Source organism: Talpa europaea, assembly GCF_964194135.1.
Source record: "Talpa europaea genome assembly, chromosome: 3".
Lineage (NCBI taxonomy): Eukaryota > Metazoa > Chordata > Mammalia > Eulipotyphla > Talpidae > Talpa > Talpa europaea.
The window spans coordinates 137,595,301-137,615,432 of record NC_140069.1 but is presented as its reverse complement, the minus strand read 5'-3'; the positions used below and the strand labels follow the sequence as shown (position 1 = coordinate 137,615,432).

Below are 20,132 nucleotides of genomic sequence, written 5' to 3'. Positions count from 1 at the left end.
CGGACGACCCGGAGATACAGCACATATGCAGATGCTGACCCAGAGGTCTGAGGCTTTTGTCCACCAACCACTTTCTAAGTAGCAAGGATATCAGGTGCTCCATGGGGAAGTGGGGGACAAAACTTGACATCTACTTTTTTGTTTACGCAGATGTTCACTAGGCAAGGGATAAAAACCTTATTCTTAGTGTTCAACACCCCCCTCCCTTCCTTTTTTGGATGGAGACACTTGAGAAGGAATAAATGAAATGGCAGGCCCCAATCTATGATAAACTAGGGTGCTGAGTCAATGCTTCTTCATGTCTGAGGAATGAACAATTTGTAGCATCCTATAGACAGGGGTACCACTTCCAGTGATTGTTTTAATAGCTCTGTGACCAGAATGGCAGAAGATCTGGTTTGGGAGAAATGAGGTATTTTTCTTGAGAGATTTCCTTCATTTAAATCAGCACTGTTTTGCCTTGCATTGGGGAGTTGCCATTTTGCAGAAAAAGTAATGCCAATGGAAGAATCTCAGATGGTAAAACCATGAAGTATATTCAATTCTACCTCCATATGGGTAGCATTCGAAGCATCCAAACTGTGAAGTTCATTGTCATGAACCTCAAATTCAAGATCTTGTACCTGATACCATGGGGGAGACATGCACACACAAGTCTTTACACCAAGGACTGCCACTGATGTGCTCATTTGTACTCACTCACCCAGTCACCCATTGAAATGTTGAATATCTTTTCTATTGTAGACACTGTTCTAGGGGATTTAGGAGAGAGGCACCTGCAATAATACCCCAGCTTTTCCAGGTGCTGGAAAGTACCTTGCGCACAGAGACAAGGAGGATGGTCAGGGTTACAATTCTACTTCTCTGTGAGGCACTACAGGGCTGGGTAAGGGTTTAGCACAGTCTTCTGCTATGGTAAGAATCCAGGTCACCAATCTGTTGCAGTTTGATACTTTATCAAACACAATAAATTATTAGAAAAAAGAAATGAAAAAACCCACAATGATATAGAAAACACAAGTTTCTGTTTTGTGTTATTAGAGTCCATAGTCTAATGCCTTGAAAAAAAAAAAAAGCAAGAGTCTAAATGCTTACCCTAATTTTCTACATCTCATAGCTGACTGGTAACAAACACCTCAGGTTACAGTTTGAGTAGAACTGGTTTGGAGAAGGGACTCCAGGATTAGGCTGCTGGTGTCTGAATTAGCACTCTAGTACTTGCTAGTTATGTGACTACATGCAAGTTATTTAATATCAGAGTTTCTCCCCATAATACCAATAACACCCTTGCAAAGCTATTGCTTAGATATAGAACACTGACAAGTCAATGCCTCTAAAACATTCTGAATAGTGTCTGAATTTCAGAAAATGCTATTGAAGTGTTAGCCGCTATCATCACTGCTGTCCACTAGTATGACAGTTATCATTAGTATTAGTACTACTTCTATTACTACTAGAACTATGGTGCTGTATTCTTGGGGCCAACACCTGTAAAGGTGATTCACTCATAAAACTGTGCCTACAATTTATTCTTTCCTTCTCTCCCATGAATTCTATGCCTATGAATTCTGAATGTGAAGTTACCAATGCAAAAGGCTAGTATTGCCCAAGGAAAGGCCCCTCAACCAACTGTCTGTGCTGCTGAGATGCCCTTTTAGAGAGGTAAAGACAGAGTCCGGGGTTTCCTGTGTGTTCATCAGAGAATGAAAGCGTCCCTGAGACAGTGCTCCCCACTCCCTGGAGAAGCCAGTGGGCTAATGTTTCCTGACATTGGGGGCCACCTCAGGGGAAAGGCATGGTCCTTTTTTCTGCTCTGTGCACCCAACAACAGTCTCCCAGAGGGAAGACTTGCCTGCTTTATGTAACTGGATGCTTAGCCCATCTGTATCTTTCACACATAGATTTCTCCAAGTTCCCTTCTCAATAGTTGTTCTGGAATCTCTGCTAAAATTTCTGAGAATTATTTCTTGCCTTTTCTTTAGATAGGTCACTGCTGTGAGCTGGGAATAAAAATATCAAGATGACACCAAAACATGTTTAAGACACACTGAAACATGGACATGGGAAATCACATCAGAAAACAATTTACAAGCATTGTTAAGCAAGAGAACTTCTTAAGATGGGAAAGGAAAATAAATATCTCCTCATTTGCTTTTTTAATCTTGTAGCTCTGAGGATATTAAACAAATGCATGGATATTGTCTAGCTAATTTGCATTCTCAGAAAATAAAATTTTTATGAAGAGAGAGAGGGCAACAAAACCACCAAATAAGAAAGCAGGAGCCTTGGCTCTGAAAACAAATTTAGAGATTAACTGCTTGAATGGCTTATGGTGTTAAGATTTACTCACATAGATGATCCTATCTTGACAAGGTCAAAGAGAAAACAGGTAAAGCTGGAGTTCTTATCTAGCCATGGAATAGAGTAATTGATTTAAAGAACAAGAGGCACAGAATGTGTACAAATGACTGGTGATGAAGCTGGGAGTGATCAGAGAAGCACGTGGCTTGGATGCCCAGAGACGTCAGCTCACTGGCAGCGCAAAGCCTTGACACGGCCCAGATTGTAGTCAACTAGTTATGAGTATTAATGTGTCTTTGCTACTCAAGCTGAAAATTATCATTTAATAAGCCAGCATCTTGGCTCTCGGATTCATTCCTGTAGTACATAGTTGCCTTTTGTTTTCCTTTAAATTCAGTACTCTAAGCACGTCAAAGTAGCTCTGTAAAGCATATAGTTTGACACACCAGGGACATAAATACAAAGCTAATGATATGGTCAGACAAAAGATAAATGTAAATAAGTTTCTGTAATTATTTATCCCTCAAGTTTCCACTCTGATTCTACAGTTATCTATGACTTTCAAAGTTTATTCTCTGTGCCCATCCATCCATCCATCAACCCAACCACCCTCCCTGCCACCCACCTTCCCATCCATCCATGCATCCATCCATCCATCCACCCATCCACCCACCCTGCCATCCATCCATCCACCTACCCACCTCCCATCCATCCATCTACCTTGCTGCCCACCTATTCATGCATGTATGCACTCATTCAATAAATTATTTACTGAGCACCTTCCTGATGTCTAGTCTTATACTACTCTTTTGGAACTTACATTCTAGGGAGAAAATACAGAAAATAAAACAAATTAGAAAATAGATAGATTTAAATAAGATTTAAAGTTGTGTTAAGAAGAGGGGAAAAAAGTGTTCACATGACTAACTGGGGATACCTATTCAGGTTCCTGACACAAGAGAATTCTATTCAAATGGTTCAAATGAAGAAACACTAATGAGGAGATGACTTACAGAGGTAGAACAGGCAGCATTAAAAGATACAACTAGGCATGTGGAGGCACTCAGAGACTATGCAGCAGGAAGCTGTAATCAAAGGGCAAGGAGAAGAAATGGTGTCCAGTAAGAGCTGGCGCTCTGGAGGAAGTGGCCCTGGCAGGACCTCTGCTAATGGGGGGATGCACTCTCAGGTCTAAAGTGGAGAGGAAAGAAGTCAGAGACACACTAACTTCGCACTCCTCGCCACCCTCCAGTCTCCTGCTAGTTCTATGTATTGGTAGAATATGAACATAAGTCACTTTGCAAGGGAGTTCTGGAATATTGTTCAAAGAGTTTCCCTTCAGTGTTGAGAATGGATTGGGGGTGTAAGAGAGATGGGGAGAATGGAGAATAGCCAGAGGGGGTCTTAGGTAGAGAAGTTAGGAAAAGCTTCCCCATGGAGGTGACATTTAAATTGAGACTCAGAGAGAAAAATCCAGCCAACAAAGAGCCAGTGGAGGAAGAACCCATCAGAGGGACAAATGAACACATACCTCTGCCTTTCTCTCTTCTCTGCTTCCCACACTCAGAACAAATCCCTCTCCAGGAACATAGCAACCACCACCTCAGACAATCTAAGTGAATGCTTTCCTAGGTGTGATGCTGTTACTTGAGTTCTGGGAGATGCAGATGCTCCTATTACATTTTCTTTTTTTTTTTAAGATTTATTTATTTATGCATACAAGAGCTGGGATACAGGCGAGAGATGCAGGGGGGTGAGAGGATTCACCAGAGACAGAGTGGGGAACAGAACAGGCACACTGACTAAAATACACTGCTGAGGGGAGCAGCGGGCGAAGCAGGAGAGGTCTGCATCACCATGTGGGTTGTTCCCTGGCCGAGGATGGAACTTGTGTTGCAGTGGATGCGGACCGCTTCATAGGTTGTGTCTTAAGCCCTTGCGCCACCAGGGAGGCCCCTATTATATTTTCTTAATGCTGTAGAAGACTTTGATCATATAAAAAGAATGCTCATAACAAGGATATTTGCTATGAAAGTTTCAGAATTTCTATTAATTCTAATACACACAGAAGAAAAAATCAAGGAAGACATATATCAAGGCAGAAGTTATAGGGCAACTATAACTTTCCTCCATTTATACAACTTTTCTTTATAGCTCAAGTCTTGCACATTTTGAGATATGCTCATACTGCATAATTTATGTAAAAACATACAATTGTTCCATCATTCTTTTAATGAAGAAAAACCATAAGATTCCATTACCAAGTAGTCATAGTTCATGTATACCCATGTCTTAAACTCATACCAAATTTCTGTGTTTTATATTTACCTCCAAATCACTATCTAAAAAAAAAAGAAACGAAATAAATACCTCAAGCCTAATTCAAACATCTACTGACAAATTATTTCTGTCCAGCAACAAGCTCTTTATATAGTCAAAGTAAAATCTTGTCAAAATATTGACAAGACCAGAACTTGAATTAAATGATCTGACTTCAGTTTACTAAATAGGTTCAAATCCCTGTGAGCTAGCCAAGTTATTTATGCTGAATAACTCCATGGCACAGAGGGCTTGGTACTTGAGGTTAGGCAGGGTAACTGCCTTCCTGCATACTCCAGGATGCCTTCACCATCTGAAAAAGAATTCTTTTCAAGGACAAGTTCCAGGCAAATAATGAGGAGTCCCCTGAATGTTAATGAGACTCACAGTCTGCGAGACTCACAGTCTCCCATACTCACAGCGAACTTTTTTTTTTTTCCTTAAAGATCGTCAGGAATTTCCATTATCTCTACATTAGTCCTAAATTTCCCTAGTGCCTGTTTGATTTATTTCCCGTTGTTTTGCCCCTGATGACTATGGAAACAGATGGTAATTCTTTTTCTTTTAATTTGTGACTCGTTCCAAGTCAATGAAAATTACTGATAAAAACTAAATTCAAAGTAGATTGTTACCTGCAGGAGAGGTCGCTGCACCCCCAGAACCTTCATGGTATCTGCATTAGCAAGAATCTTCAAGGGGTCGGATGTTTTAGTGACACCCTCAATCTCCTTGTTGATCTCTGCCAAGACCTGATCGAGGAAGATTTTGTTGATGTACATAGTGAGAAACTCCCGAAGAGGACACTGTTTGGCTGGACCAAGCCCCAGGGCATGCTCAATCTCCTGAATAAATCTGGAAGACAAACAGGAAATTGGTTGTTAAATGAATTAGAAAAAAAGTTAAAGAAATAAGGCAAAAGACACACATATCACTAGGCTTTGGCCATTTCCATGGGGAGATGTGGATAAAGTTCCAGAATTTGTTTCTGGTGTGCTCAATTTGTTGTTTTTGCTTTAATTTTATTGCGGTGACATGGTTTATAACACTGTACGTGAGGTACCGGATCATACCCTTCAGATATGTCACCACACCACATCCTAGGAAACAAAGAGGCATTCTTTTTAATAAGTTGACTACCTAGAAAAAAAAGATGTTCATTGTACACCCTGACTTATGGTACTTGAAGATACCACACTGTTGGATGTCTAGCTAATGCTTATGAGCAATCACACTGAGATGCAGGGTTTTGTGTTTTTTGAATAAATGCCTGGTTGATCATCTAGATACTATCCCTGATCATCTAGATTCTTTCCTCCATGGTGCAAATTGCAAAGTACATGCTCAAATACTGCATATTTCTCTCTGAGATCTTTACACGTGTAGACAGGAAAGTGGTGGCGAGGAGAAAGAATATTCTCTAATTTGTGACATGTGAGTTGTGAAGTTATAAAAGGAAATGGGATGGGGGGGCAAAGGAGCTCTTCAATCTTATTTGTAATGACCAATGTCCTTTATTAAAACACTTCAAGCATAAATAATAGTCAATGAGTTTGTAGCTCTTTGTTATCATATTCTTTGTACTTTTTCTGTACTGGTAGTTCCTGCTTTGCAAGTTTATGTAATTCACAATTCTAAGTTATGACAATTTAATTAATAATACTAGTCCTCCAACAATAAGGTTTAAATTCCAGTGTCCACAGCAGCTGGGAGTTACGGCACAAAGTATAAATTTTAGCGCTTCAGTGTGGAAATTTCTGGGTAAATAACTGACGTTCATCATAATCAGGGATAAGCCATGTCCCTTTGTTCAAAGTCCACCAGTGATTGGTGCTTGCGCATTTGTTCTTCAGTTCAAGTCCAGGCAGCAGAGCTCACAGCTGTACCATTGCCTGGTCTCCCAGAGACATTTTATAAAATGAGTAACTGAAAGAGGGAGCAGGTCAAAAAAAAAAGACAAAAGTGCAAAAAATAACTAAAAGTACCAGCACTGGGAGCAGGGAAGTGGATTTACAGAAGCAATAGCTAGCTCCAGGAAGGCTGGCACTGCCCCAGGTTGAGAAGCAAAGACTAAAGGTGAACCCACGGACCTAAATGAGGAAAGTGGCTGTGACAAAGAGATGAAGTGAAGCTGGCAAAATACATCATATTAAAGCACTCCTGGAGGCATTTCAGGACATTGCAAAACAAAGACTAAAATGCTGGCAGCTGATCCAGACTTACAAAAGAAGAAAATAACAATTCACAAGGGCATAGAAGACGCCTGCTGGGCCTGGTGCAGTGGACAGTGGGAAGGTAGCAAGCACCATTCAAGCTGTGGTTGATAATATTGTAATTGAAGAAATAAATACTTGAATTCCTGAGTTTCTAATGTGACACTGTTACACTGTATTAAATACAAATTCCTTTTCTTATGTTGTCATGTCTGTATACACTTATCACTGACAGTAAGAGAGCTGTTAACATTTTGACAAACATTTTTAAAAACCATGCAACACTTGTGATTTTCCTCGCTGAAGAAGATTGTTTTGCATTACAGTTCCATGGTGTCATGCAAAGCCAGGGGGTGCCGTGTACTTTAGATTCTTCTCAAAAAAGAGTAGAGGGGAAATGAAAGGAAATTAAATCTTATGAAATAGACCAAAAAAAGAATGACTAAGTAGGAAGATATAGTTGTAACATATCACAGATGACAGCTAGGAAAAAAAAAATTGAGTACAAAAATGATCAAAAGAGATGAAAAGAGGATTTACAGTAAAAGAAATACAAATACCATTAAATAACAGGAAAAAAAAAACATAACCTGATTCAAATGGAGAAAAATGAAAAGTAAACTACACTAAGATAACATTTTTTATATTCTTGTATTCTGCAAGTTTGAAAACAATCTGTTGGTCTAAGTGTGGGGAAAAGGAACATTCTTATATATTTTTGATAGAAGTGAAAAATGATGCAGACGATGTGAAGGACAAGTTAGCACTATCCCTCAAAATTACAAATGCATTTCCATTTGACCCAGAAATCCCACTTCTGGGAAATTCTTCAGACATTTATATCTGAATATGGTTGAGATGATCTGTGCCAGAGTAAATACATCAATGTAGAATTGTTTTTATGGCAAAAGACTGGAAACTAAAAAGTTCATCCATCAGGGGTTAGTTAAATGAACTGGGGCATAGCTGCACATTGGCATTCGCTGCAGTTCCCAACTCCCAAGCATGGAAGCTTTTGATACACTAGTGCAAATCAGTATGTATTTAGTAGTGTTTACTCTACTGACCTTTGTACAAGACTTATATATGCTCATTTATTTATCTTAGGATAAAGATTCAAAACAAACTGTAGGCAGCAGTGGTAGAGGGGGTCAGGAAGAAAAATGGGCTTAAGACTTTTCAATCATAAGTGTTTATAACCATTCGATTTTTAAAAAAGATTTATTTATGTATGTATTAAATTTATTTATGTATTATGCATTTATTTATGTATTAAAAAGATTTATTTATGTACAAGAACTGGGGTACAGGTCAGAGGTGCAGGGGTGAGAGGATTCACCAGAGACAGAGTGGGGAACAGAACAGGTAGATTGACTGAAACACAATGCTGAGGGGAGCAGCGGGCAAGACAGGAGAGGTCTGCTGTGCCATGTGGGTCACCTCCCTATCTGGGCATTGACTTGTGCTGCAGTGGCTGCTGCTATCTTCACTGTGCTAAGACTAACCTCTTGCAACACCAGGGAGGCCCAATCATTTGATATTTTTAAAACTCTGAATATATTAGAACACAAGTAAAATTAAATTAGAAAAATAATTACCTACACATACCAGAGACTATATTTTATAAACTGCTTTCTAATTCGACCACACTTAAAGTATAAATGATGCTTAAGTTTAGTTGTTTAACCTAATAGTTTCCTCTACTTACTAAACAAATACATTGTAGTGTATAACACCAGTTCAACACTCAGATCAACACTTCATTAACCTCTGTGTGTGTGTGTGTGTGTGTGTAGTGGGAGGAGGGTGGCAGCACACACAGTATTATCATAACGAGAAGGTAATCCAAAGAACACAGGAAAGAAATTGAATATTGAGAGGCCATGAGAAAGAACAATGAGGTTTCTTAATTGCTATTAACAAGGAAAGGGAAATAAAACCATGACCCAGAACAAGATATAATAAATACTTAGGAAGAGAGTGCATAGAGTAGGCGGAGAAAAAAAACATAGGTGCTTAATCACAGCCATAATTTTAAAATCTCCAAATCCTACAGCTTGCTACACTGACCCCCTCTGAGCTCATCTCACCCTTAAAAAAAAGACCCCCACCCAGGTACTCCTTGGTCTCCTTGATATGTTGCTGAGATAAAACCACTTAATTAAACTTCAAGTAAGTAAATACAGCAAAGATCTTTTGATTTTTTTGAATATTAGGGAAATCCATCATTAGAATCCCTTTTTATTCTTTTAATGGGACTTAGAAAAAGTCTTCTGAGCAGAAGTACTTCTTACATTTTCAACTTCTTTGACATTGGCTAGAAGACATTTTTAATAGTCAACTTGCTCCGAAGCAGAATGACATAAGGCTCCAAGCTACCCACACTTTCGGTTGTTCTCGTCCCTTCTTTGCCTACAGTGTCCCTAAAATATGCAACTGCCCCGAGCAGCACTGATGGAGCGGCTCCCATCACTTTCAGTTGAATGATTTCTTCCAAATACAAATAGCTTCATCCCTAGAGCACACACATCAGTTCAAAATGACACATGAGGGTTGATGTTGTCATCTTTAACTGGAGGGGACCCATTCAACATGTTTCCCAATCTGCTTCCAGAGCTGCGTGTGCCCTCACTGTACAGAAAGCCAGAAACATGTGAGTGAGAATGAAAGGGAAAAATCAGGGCTGTCTTACCCACCCCCTTCTTCACTCAAAAATGAGAAGCTATTACATTAAATGGGCCTACTGTCCTGTTTTGGAAGGACACAGCTTAAGAATATCCCCAAGCATCCGTGAGGTACATCAGTCATGGTCACTGTTCTCACAGTGTGCAGTCCTGAGTGAATCTTGGAATGGGCAGTCTTGGGCAGGCTACTTAGCCCCTCTTTTTTTTTTTAATTTTCTTTTTTTTTTTTTTAAGATTTATTTATTCATTTACACAAGCACTGGGTACAGTAAGAAGCATGGGAGGGTGAGAGAATTCACCAGAGCCAGAGCGGGGAGCAGAGCAGGCAGAAGGACCGAAGTACACTGCTGAGGGGAGCAGCGGGTGGCAGGAGAGGTCTGCGCACCATGTGGGACCCTTGCCAGCGGCCGGCGGCCGGGATTGAACCGCCGGGATTGAACTTCCGGGGATTGAACCGGTGCTGCAGAAGCCATGGGCAACCTTGCAGCCCAGCGCTCACCACTGCGCCACCAGGGGAGGCCCTACTTAGCCCCTTTTAATTCTGCTTTTACACACCCTGTGAATAGGTACAATGCACAAGGTTGTTCTGAAGATGAAATGAGGACATGAAAGTTAAGGACTCAGCACTGAGGTTGAGGCATAGTAATTCACTAAATGGTGGCCGTTGCTATTTGTAAAATTAGGACTGCGATGGAAACCCTGATAAGGTTAGAGATTAGAGGAAAGTGTGACATATTTTCCCATCTTGCTTCTTTTCTTTCCCAGGAAAATGTCCATAATCAGCCATTCAAACCACTAGGTCTGAAAAGGTTAACAGTTTGACTATTTCAGCAGCAAAAAGATGTGGGTATCACCAAAGCCCTATGTGGCTGGGCACCAAGGATAAATTCCTCACCATCACATTCACACAGTGTCCATTGCTGCTATTTGGCTGGCACGTAGTAGGCTCTCAGGAAACATTTAGTGGATGAAGTGTTGAATAACGGGTCCTTTAATGTTGACCCATAGTTCTAGAAACTAGGGTGTGACCTCTCTGACAAACATTGCCCTTCTCTCAAGAATTTTGACTAGACGTCCAAATAAAGATTGAAAAAAGATGGAAAATCGCCCCATATCTCCACCACCCAAAGTTAGTAGCTGCCTGTTATAAGAAGCGTAGTCTGCGGTCCTTACCCATACTCTCACTCTGTTTTCTACTTTGAGCAATATGGTTTTTCACGTTTCTTTCTACTCTGCTCTTCCACAGGGAATTACAAATTTGTTCCATCAGGACAATGACACAGCATTGCTTGCCCCAACAATCTTTAGGGAACAATGACACTGCCTCCTGGATGTACTGTAGACAATCCCACAGTGAATATCTTTTCCTCCTGCTGAATTATTTCAACAAGTGAAAATCCTGGGAGTTGCTCCTCATGATATTTTATGGGCCTGCATATATTCTATCCCTCCTCCAAATTCCCGCAATATAATGTATGGCTCCTTTTACCTAACAAATACTTTAAAAATGATCTGTTGAATGGGGGACAGAAGAGAAAGTCAAGGGTGAAGAAGAGAATCATTAGAAAGCCCAGTTTTTCTTACAATGCTCCTAATCAGCACTAGGGGAGTAAGAAAGCATTGAAATTTTAACAGTGACGAGCATCTCATTAGGAAAGAAAACACTTCACTTCAAAGTGAAGATGGAACACAGATGGAATCCTGTCAAAAGGGTATTATCTAATCTCATGAAGTGCTCTCACATTGGGGATGATTTCCTATCCCCACCATGATGAAAAGGCAGACACAAAGCACAGGTACATCTGTGTATATGGGGAAAGAAATGGTGAGAATCAAAGAAAAGGCACCACAGAAAGCTACATGCAGAGCCTCTAATTACAGGATTTGGAGGATCTAATTCAGATCAGTCTCCTAAACCTAAGGATGTAAAGTAGGATAACCCGAGAAACAAATAATGAGGCTAGGCTAGCCATTCTCATTGCATTTGAGAGTCTGAAGCATGAATCTTATATCCCAAATTCTAATACTGCTATAAATATTTAATAGAAGGTATTCATTTCAGAAAACCATCATCATCTAGGGGACCTCCTAAAATCTGTACTTATATGACACTTATATTTTATATCTACTCTTTTCTATAGCAAATATGTGTCCTTTACAACACATACAAGCCCACACTACCTATCTGTGACCCAGTATTTTCAACATTTTTATCTTGCTTTGATTTTTATTCAAGGAAATTTGTAATTAAAATTTCACTCAAGCGCCCCAAACCTCAGGCTAGTCCAGCCTCTTCATCCCAGATCATATTTCATGGAAAAGCCATTTTTCCTTTTTTTCTCACCCAAGAATAATGACTCCTACTAGCTGGAAATATTCTTGAACAGGAAAGAGCTGTATTCTACTTTAGAAGTATTTTATCATTGCCGTGAGAACAATGATACTTAAAGTCACTTGACTAACTTTGCTCCTAGTTTGCAAGTATTCCTTACACTTACACCCTGATAATACTTAAAATTCTATGGCCAATATTGGCTGTTAATGGGACATAGTGACATCACATGCCTCCCAAGATGATATGATAGAGGGGATAAGACAGCATCATTTCTCTGATATCCTTGCCAAAATACAAAATTTGAATCTAATTGTGGAGAAACATCATTTTCCCATAAAATAAAAACAAAAAATAAAAAGTACCAACTTCAGAAAATTCAAATTCAGAATTCAGAGTGCTGGAGTTCAAGGAAGTCATTCTGTCTCTCATAAACCGTGTCACTGTTATTGCGATTTGTTTTGAATGTATGTATTGTATTGGTACATAATTTGTATTCAGACAACATACAATATTTTAATTATTTTCATTTTCATATTTTCTGGCTTTGCTGTGTATTACCACACCTATGCTTTTGGTAGTTTAGGATGAATAGTATGCACAAAAATATTTATCTGAAAAGTGTTTTTTCCCCCCCTGATGCCATGGAATAAAGCCAGCAAAATGTGGGATTTATCCCTCTGATCACCTGCATCACCTGCATTCTTCAGGGCATCTCATCGTATCATTTCCACTAATGCATCTTCTAATCTAGCCTTGACCTTGCAGAGATGCAAAGACATTTTTATAACAATTCACAAGCATCTTCTTGTCTTTATTTAGGTCCAAGGTCTCCATGTGAAAGCTACGTGATATTTACAGGCTGGCAGCAGCTCTGTGTACATCACCAAGCACATGCAAGGGAGATTCCATGGCAAGGTCCCTCAGTGCAGCGGGCTGCTGTCACATTTAATATCTCCAGCCTTCAATGCCACATGACACTACTGGTTACAGATACATTCATTAAAAATGTAATTAGCAATAAACAAGTAACACACTGTTTATGACAGAAACATGAATGAGTTCATGTTTTATCCTTTAAAAGCCAGAATTCTGGGGGCCTTCCTGGTGGCAGAGGGGTTAATTCTAGGCGCTATCACCATTGGGGCCTGAGTTTGATCCCCAGCCAGGGAGCTGACCCACATGGCGCAGCAGACCTCTCCCGTCTCGCCCGCTTCTCCCCTGAGCTTTGTATTTCAGTAGATTCACCTGTTCTGCTCCCCACTCTGTCTCTGATGAATCCTCTCACACCCTGTACCTCTGGCCTATACCAGTTCTACTATGCATTAACAAATAAAAAAATTAAATCTTTAAAAGTCAAAATTCTGAACTTGAATTTTCTGAAAGTTGTACCTCTGATTTTGTGTTTTGGTCTTATTAGAAAGAAAGCAAAACACGGCAGTAGCAACAAGAAGACAGCACATACAATGCATGAGTTATAAGGGCAAAATAAATTATACATTTCTCCTCAGTCCAGAGGTGAATGCAGCAGCGACAGGCAAATGTACTTTTCTGGGGAAATATGTGCCCATGTAAAAAGTAGCACTAATCACAGAGTCCTGTGTGCTGGTGACACTTTCTATACATCACTCTAAGGCTGAAAGTGGGGCCTCTAAGAGAACACTGAATAGTCAAAGTCCTTGTCATGCCTGCTTTGGATGAAAACAAAAATCAATCTACAACGAGCCCATCCTTGACAAGTAACTGACCAGTTAGCTGTCCTTGGGTAAATGGACCTTTGGAATCAAACTCAGGTGAGGTCATGAAAAAGGTCAGAGACAAGTCTCATGGCGCCATGAGACACCTTGCTTACTTACTCAATTACTCTCAGAAATGACATTTAAAGCACAGAGCAAACTGAAAACAACGAGGGAAAGAAGGAAAGAAATCTAAGAATTGATTGTAAATATATTCAACTTGGACTATCTGACTCAAAAAAGACCATTTAGAAATGATTTACCAGTGACTCATTCAGAAACAGCAGCAACAGGCATATTTAAGACCATAAATCAGCAGAACATGAAAACCAAAGAAAAATCCATAAAGGTTAATGCACTTTAGAGCACATTTCCCTCTTAATTCATGGGACTAAGTCATTGGCACATCAGGAAGAGCCTCCCCCAACAGTCTGTAATTGTTCATGCTGAGTGTAACAACTATCTGTGCCTTTTGTGCCGAAAGATTTCCTGGGTAAAAGTGCAAAATAAGCTCATCATTGCAGAGCCGGATCGCTTCCTCAGTCCATACCCCTACGAGACAATTTGCTGAACTAATGAATTAAAAAGGGATTTGGGTGCTCTTATTTGCGATGAGTGAAATTCCTGCCTAAGGATGAGATGAGAAAAGAGGTAAAAATCATTAAGGGGAGGGAGCAAAGAATATTACCTACAAAATTTGAAGTCTGCAGTCTTGTAAACAAATTTAACTTAAAAAAAAAAAATCTTACCAAGAGTATATTGCAAGTGATTTGTGACTACATGTAAGTGTTCCCTCCAGACTAAAAAGCACTTTAGGTAAAATGAAGTAAGCCTCTTTAAAATGACAGTGGTTTAAAATTTTTAAGCATATAATTTGGAAATTGAAGCAACTCAAACACTGACCCTTAATATCAAGCAATCTTTTTTTTTTTAACCAAAAGGAATGCATATAAATACATACCTTAATGTAAAACTGAGAGACATAATGATAATCCTGCTTTTCCATAGGCCTACAATTCTATTTTCATCCTTCTCCCTGATCTTATTTATAGTCAAACAACCTCTCCTTTTTAATTTTTTATAAAAGATAAGGCTGTCAGAAAAATTTCCAGGAAAAAAACTCAGAACTTGTTACAGAATGCCTACCATCTCTCCTGGAGACTTACGTGTCATGTAAGGTGACACGTTCTAGGAGTTTTGTTATCAGACAGGCCGTAGACAATCCAATGCAAGATATGAGGAAATCTAGCAAGAATTGTATTAGTTGCTTACATCTACTGAGCTCTTTTTTAAAAAATATTTATTTCTTTATACAAGAACCAGGGTACAGGCCAGATTCGCGGGAGGGTGAGAGGATTCACCAGAGAAAGCGGGGAACAGAACAGACAGACTGACGAAATACACTGCTGAGGGGAGCAGCGGGCGAGACAGGAGAGGTCTGCTGCGCCATGTGGGACCCTCGCAGGCCGGCCGGGATCAACTGGCACTGCAGAGGCTGCAGACAGCTTCACAGCGCTGTGCTCAACTGCCTGCGCCACCAGGGGAGGCCCTCTACTGAGCTCTTAAACAAGTCCTGACTGAAGAGCTTCACATGGATTCTTTTATGAAAGTCTCACAATAACTTTATGAGGTATTACAGTATTATCATGTGCTTTTTACAACCACTAGTTGAACATTACTGTCTCCAAGAGGTCTTCTCCCTGGCATCTAGTTAAATGTCCTTTCATGTTCTCCCCACAGCACTCAGAGTCCACAGAGTATTCCTGTTGAGGTGTCTGTATTCCCTCCTAGTCTGTAGACATCTTGAGGAGAAAAGAATATGTCTTTGTTGATTGTTGAGAACTTTGTACCTAGTAGGTATCAACAAGTCAGTCTGATCATGTATTTTGTCAGCAAATGTTGCTTTCAGTGTACTCTCATGTCTTTTCTCGAGATTTCTGTGTGGTCTACTTCTAGTCCATCCAGGCATTTTCTGAATCAGGGTATATGAGCTAAAGTGGATGTTTGAAAAACTGTCATTTTCACTATAGTTTTCCTTCAAGGACCAATTTAAAGCTCACTCCTTCAGAAAGTTTTTCCTTATTTCTTTAAACTACTTTATTAATTTGAACCACTTGACTTCATTATGTAGCGTTTGTCCTATTCTCCCTATGTGTTTTCACTCTCCATTTAGAAGTCAGCTCCTTCAGAGCTTTGTGATTTGTACATCTTTGAATCCTACTTGAAGTGCTTAACACTATGTCAAGCACAGTGGACCCGTTAATAAATGTTTTAAGAAATATTATGTTTCTATGATTACTTCTGTTAGCTGGTTTTTAAAGGCCCGTGCTTTATAAAAGGGTTACAGAGTACAGCTTATTTGAAGGCTACAGTGTAGGGAATAAATATGGCTGATGAAACAAGGTCAAAAAAAAAAAATAGTGAAATGAAAAAGAGATTGTGAAGTTAAATTATGCATGTGTTATGGCAAACACATCGATAGGAGGCATTTCAGGCAAACTATTTCCATCAAAACATGGTCAGATTCCTGGGAATGTGAAATTTAGTGAATCTGTTCTAAGCTGAACACAACTTGGGCATCAATAACGGCAAAGACTGGAGGTGTTTATGTGTCAAAATCATGAGTCGTGAGCCCGCTGGGATAAAATTACAGTATATATTTGCTGGAAGAGACAGATCGGCCACTTGGTTCTCTCCTCCACAGTGCCTCAACAGGGTGGATTTCATTATATTGAATAAATGAATACTTTGGAAAACACAATTTGAATTATCTTTAATGAGCCTATTTGGCAGTTAACCATGTTCTTGAATTGAGCTTATAATTATTTCTTATTCTACTCTTATGTTTATTCAATCACCTGATTTACTGCCAATCTGAATGCAAAATGCTTTAAGAAAAAGTATCCAGAAAACAGTGAGTGATCCCCCTAGTCAACATTTAGTATATGTGTGGGTCACAGACATTTCTTGTCCCCTAGCATTTTTTACTTCTATCTCCTTTGCTCACATACTTATTGATATTGCAATTTAGCCACAGTTATCTTCTCATATTATTATTGGTTCCTTCCTCTGCTCCCACATCCACATGTTCTCTCAGACCAAGATCTATAATTATCTTGCAACAATATCCACAAAGTTATTTCCTATAGTTTTTCCAGTTCTCCTCAAATTTACCTCCTACGGAGTCCTTTCCTATTTGGAAGAGATTCTCTGCTTTCTCTTCTCACTTTAGGCCATATACTGTCAAATCACATCTTTGGGTTTCAACATGACAATATGGATTGGAGTAATGTCAACTTAATCTTGAAAGTGAACTAAGCTAAATAAGCATTTTAAGCTATCTCAGCTGGCATTCTGCTATTACTGTCCTACTTTCCTTCTAGAAGCCTCAGAGAGTCATTTCCTTCTTAATAGTTAGTTTCATAACTAGGTCCACTTATTAGATAGGAATTAAAGACTGTAGAATTTCTACCACTATTTTATTCAAATTTTCATATTGCATATTGCCCACAAATGTGAGATACAGGAAAGTACAGATCATTACATTTGTATATGGAATAATACAGGAGAAAAACAGCCTCCTGTCAAGTTGAGTATTTGTAGGTGAGTATCTGTCAGTTGTATAGGCATTTAAATGATGGAATACATAAATAACATTTCCAAAGAACAACTAGACCCTGCAGAAGAATTTCAATTACAATTTGATCAGTTCCTGCAGAAATGATAGTTCTCTGCCATTATGTTGATAACAAATACTTAAAACACATAGAAGATAAAACAGCTGTACAAGAGTTAGCGTCTGCAATCAGGTTACTTGCTCAGCAAGTTGTACTCTTGGGCTGATTGATGCTACTAATTGTAGTTGAATATGTAAGAGACAGAAAAAGCTTATAGAAGTATTTTGCACACACACAAAAAAACCCAATGTGAACCCCTGGTTTCATCTAAGAAATGAGTCCTGTTTTTAAAGCAATGGAAAAAATAATAAATATATTCCTTATCATAGCACAAACATGAAGAACATCTAAACAGAAAAATTATTTCGCAAAACTACTTTGTCTCTTAGGAAACTTGTGAAAAACTTTCTAGCCTATGATACTGGCAGCCAGTTCCCTCTGACAAAGTTTATTTTCAAAGTGATAGTATACATAAAATTGTCCATTTTTATGAAGTCGACAATAAAAAATGATAGACGTAGGCAGGATTGTTACAGGCACAGGAGTTAGTTCTGCATTTAGCATTTATGTGTTCAGATAGCTCCTATGTGCATTCACACTTATTCATACTTTGGACAGTTAATTTGTCATTTTCCACATGCATACTTTGCTTTGGCAGCTATAAGGATCTCCACTTAGATAGCAGGTTTTTTATTGTATTCTTTTCTCTTTTTAAAAAGCATGCAGCAGCATCCATTATACAGTTTCTGAAAAATACTTGGCAATAATCATTCATGCAATACCCCAGCAACAATCTGAAACATAACAGTAAACCTCCCAATTAGCTAATTGATTCAACGAACATTCACCAACCATGTATAATAAGCCATACTCCAGGAGCTGGGGATGCCACGTCATACAGGTCAAGAGGATGCATGATGAGTTCTCATCTGTTATACAGGTTAGTGCTTGCCAAGGACTTTTCACACACTTGAACCGCATTCTACTTTGAGGACTGTGTTGACTGATCATTATTTCCATTTTGCAAATGGAGAAACTATTTCAGTTAATTTGCTGAAGGTCACACTGCCATCAAGTTTGAAAACTGTCTTAAACCTACACGGGGCTCCTAATTCACCATTCTTTCTTCTAAACCACATACTCAACATGGCAAAGTGCACACATACGCAAATTGAGAAGACTGCCAAATACATGGTGACAGATTCAATGATTCTAGAGAAATTCCAATGTATTTGTTTTTCAAAACTGGGAAGGCTATTTTCACAGCTAAGTTTTAGATCTTGATTAGACTTCAGTAGTTTTTGGTAGTTTGGTAGTTTTAAAAACAATGGCACAGCCTAATGCATAGGTCTTCATTGGAAGTATGAGTGCCCAGAAAACATGTCTAAGGAAGAGAAACATGACAGAAAACTCTATAATTGTCTATTTCTATAGAAAAAGATCCCAGAATGTGTTATTTATCACAAGGTCTGTGGAGCTGAGAGAGATCTGAATTTTATGACTCAATCACAGTGAGAGGCTAAGCCCAAAATCTGCATCTCTTGTCTCTTAGTTCAATGTTCTATTCCTCAATGACAAAAGTGAAGGAATAATTAGACTATGTGGGTTTCTCTTTAACATGGTTGGCCATTCCTCCTAACAGCACAATTACCCTGCTAATGAGATTAAATTTGTTTTAACTAGAGGATTATTTCACAGCAGAGCCCCCGCTGACTCCAGTTCCCATAGGATCCATGGTTTTGTAGATGCACCCACCTAAACTCATTTGCCTTAATGAAAGCCAGACATACAAATTGGGCCAGCACAGTTGCAAAAAAAAAAAAAAAAACAAAAAAAAAACACAACCATAAACCAAAAAAAAACCCAAAACAAAACCCAGCACACAAGGGCTTTTATGTTGAAAAAGCACCTCATTTAGTCAATCTGAATCTTCCTTATACCCAGTGAAATATTTATTAATGAGTATCAGCACCACAAGCCAGAATGTCTTATTTGCATTCATTTAAACCATAAATAATTGACGGTAAATTTTATTCCTTAAGTCATGGTTTCAGGAAAATTTCTCAATAGCACACTGAATAAAAAGAGACTATTAGTGAGGTAAAATGTATGAAAAGTTGAGTGTGATAGGTGTTTTGCCTTCCCTTGGACTGCACAGATGGCACCCCAGTAACACATTAATTCATTAACCTGACACAGACAATGATTTCTTATTTTCTGTAGGTTAGGATTCTAGGGAACGTATCTGCTAACTAATAATCATCAGATTGGATCAAAAATCAGTTCTGAGCAGATCTGGGTACCCATTTATGGATTCACTCAGCAAACACCAAACAAGGCTGACTATACAGCTGGCACTACTAGATGGTGAGAATAAAAGATGGACAAAATATAGAACCAACTCTTAAGAGAACTCAATCTATCAGCCTCCCTAGTGGAGCAAGGGGTAAGCACAGCACTGTGAAGCTGTGAGCAGCCTCTGTAGCTCAAGTTCGATCCCTGGCCTGCCAGAGAGCTACCCACATGGCAAAGCAGATCTCTCCTGTCTTGCCCGCTGCTCCCCTCAGCAGTGTATTTCAGTCAGTCTGCCTGTTCTACTCCCCACTGTCTCTGGTGAATCCTCTCACCACCCCCCATCTCTGGCCTGTACCCCAGCTCTTGTATGCATACATATATAAATCTTTAAAAAAAAGAGAGAGAAGTCAGTCTAAAGCAATGCTAAATTGAAACCATAATGCACACCCTCTTAGTGTTCGTGGAAGAAAATTAAAGGATTGCAATCAGCAGAGAGGAAGAGAAAGAAAAGGAAGACAGGTAGGAGAAAGAGAAGGATGGACAGAATAGGGTAGCTATTATCAAATTATATTATATAT

General features: G+C 39.1%; 1 protein-coding gene across 1 annotated transcript in view; it reads right to left on the bottom strand.

The window, feature by feature from the left end:
* Positions 1–20,132, bottom strand: part of EXOC4 (exocyst complex component 4) — a gene marked incomplete at both ends in the record, with an annotated part of 653,799 nt that overhangs the window by 189,586 nt on the left and 444,081 nt on the right. The window contains one exon of the mRNA XM_084230488.1: positions 5,253–5,472. Coding sequence (XP_084086614.1) covers positions 5,253–5,472 — 220 coding nt within the window. The remainder of the gene's footprint in view (positions 1–5,252; positions 5,473–20,132) is intronic.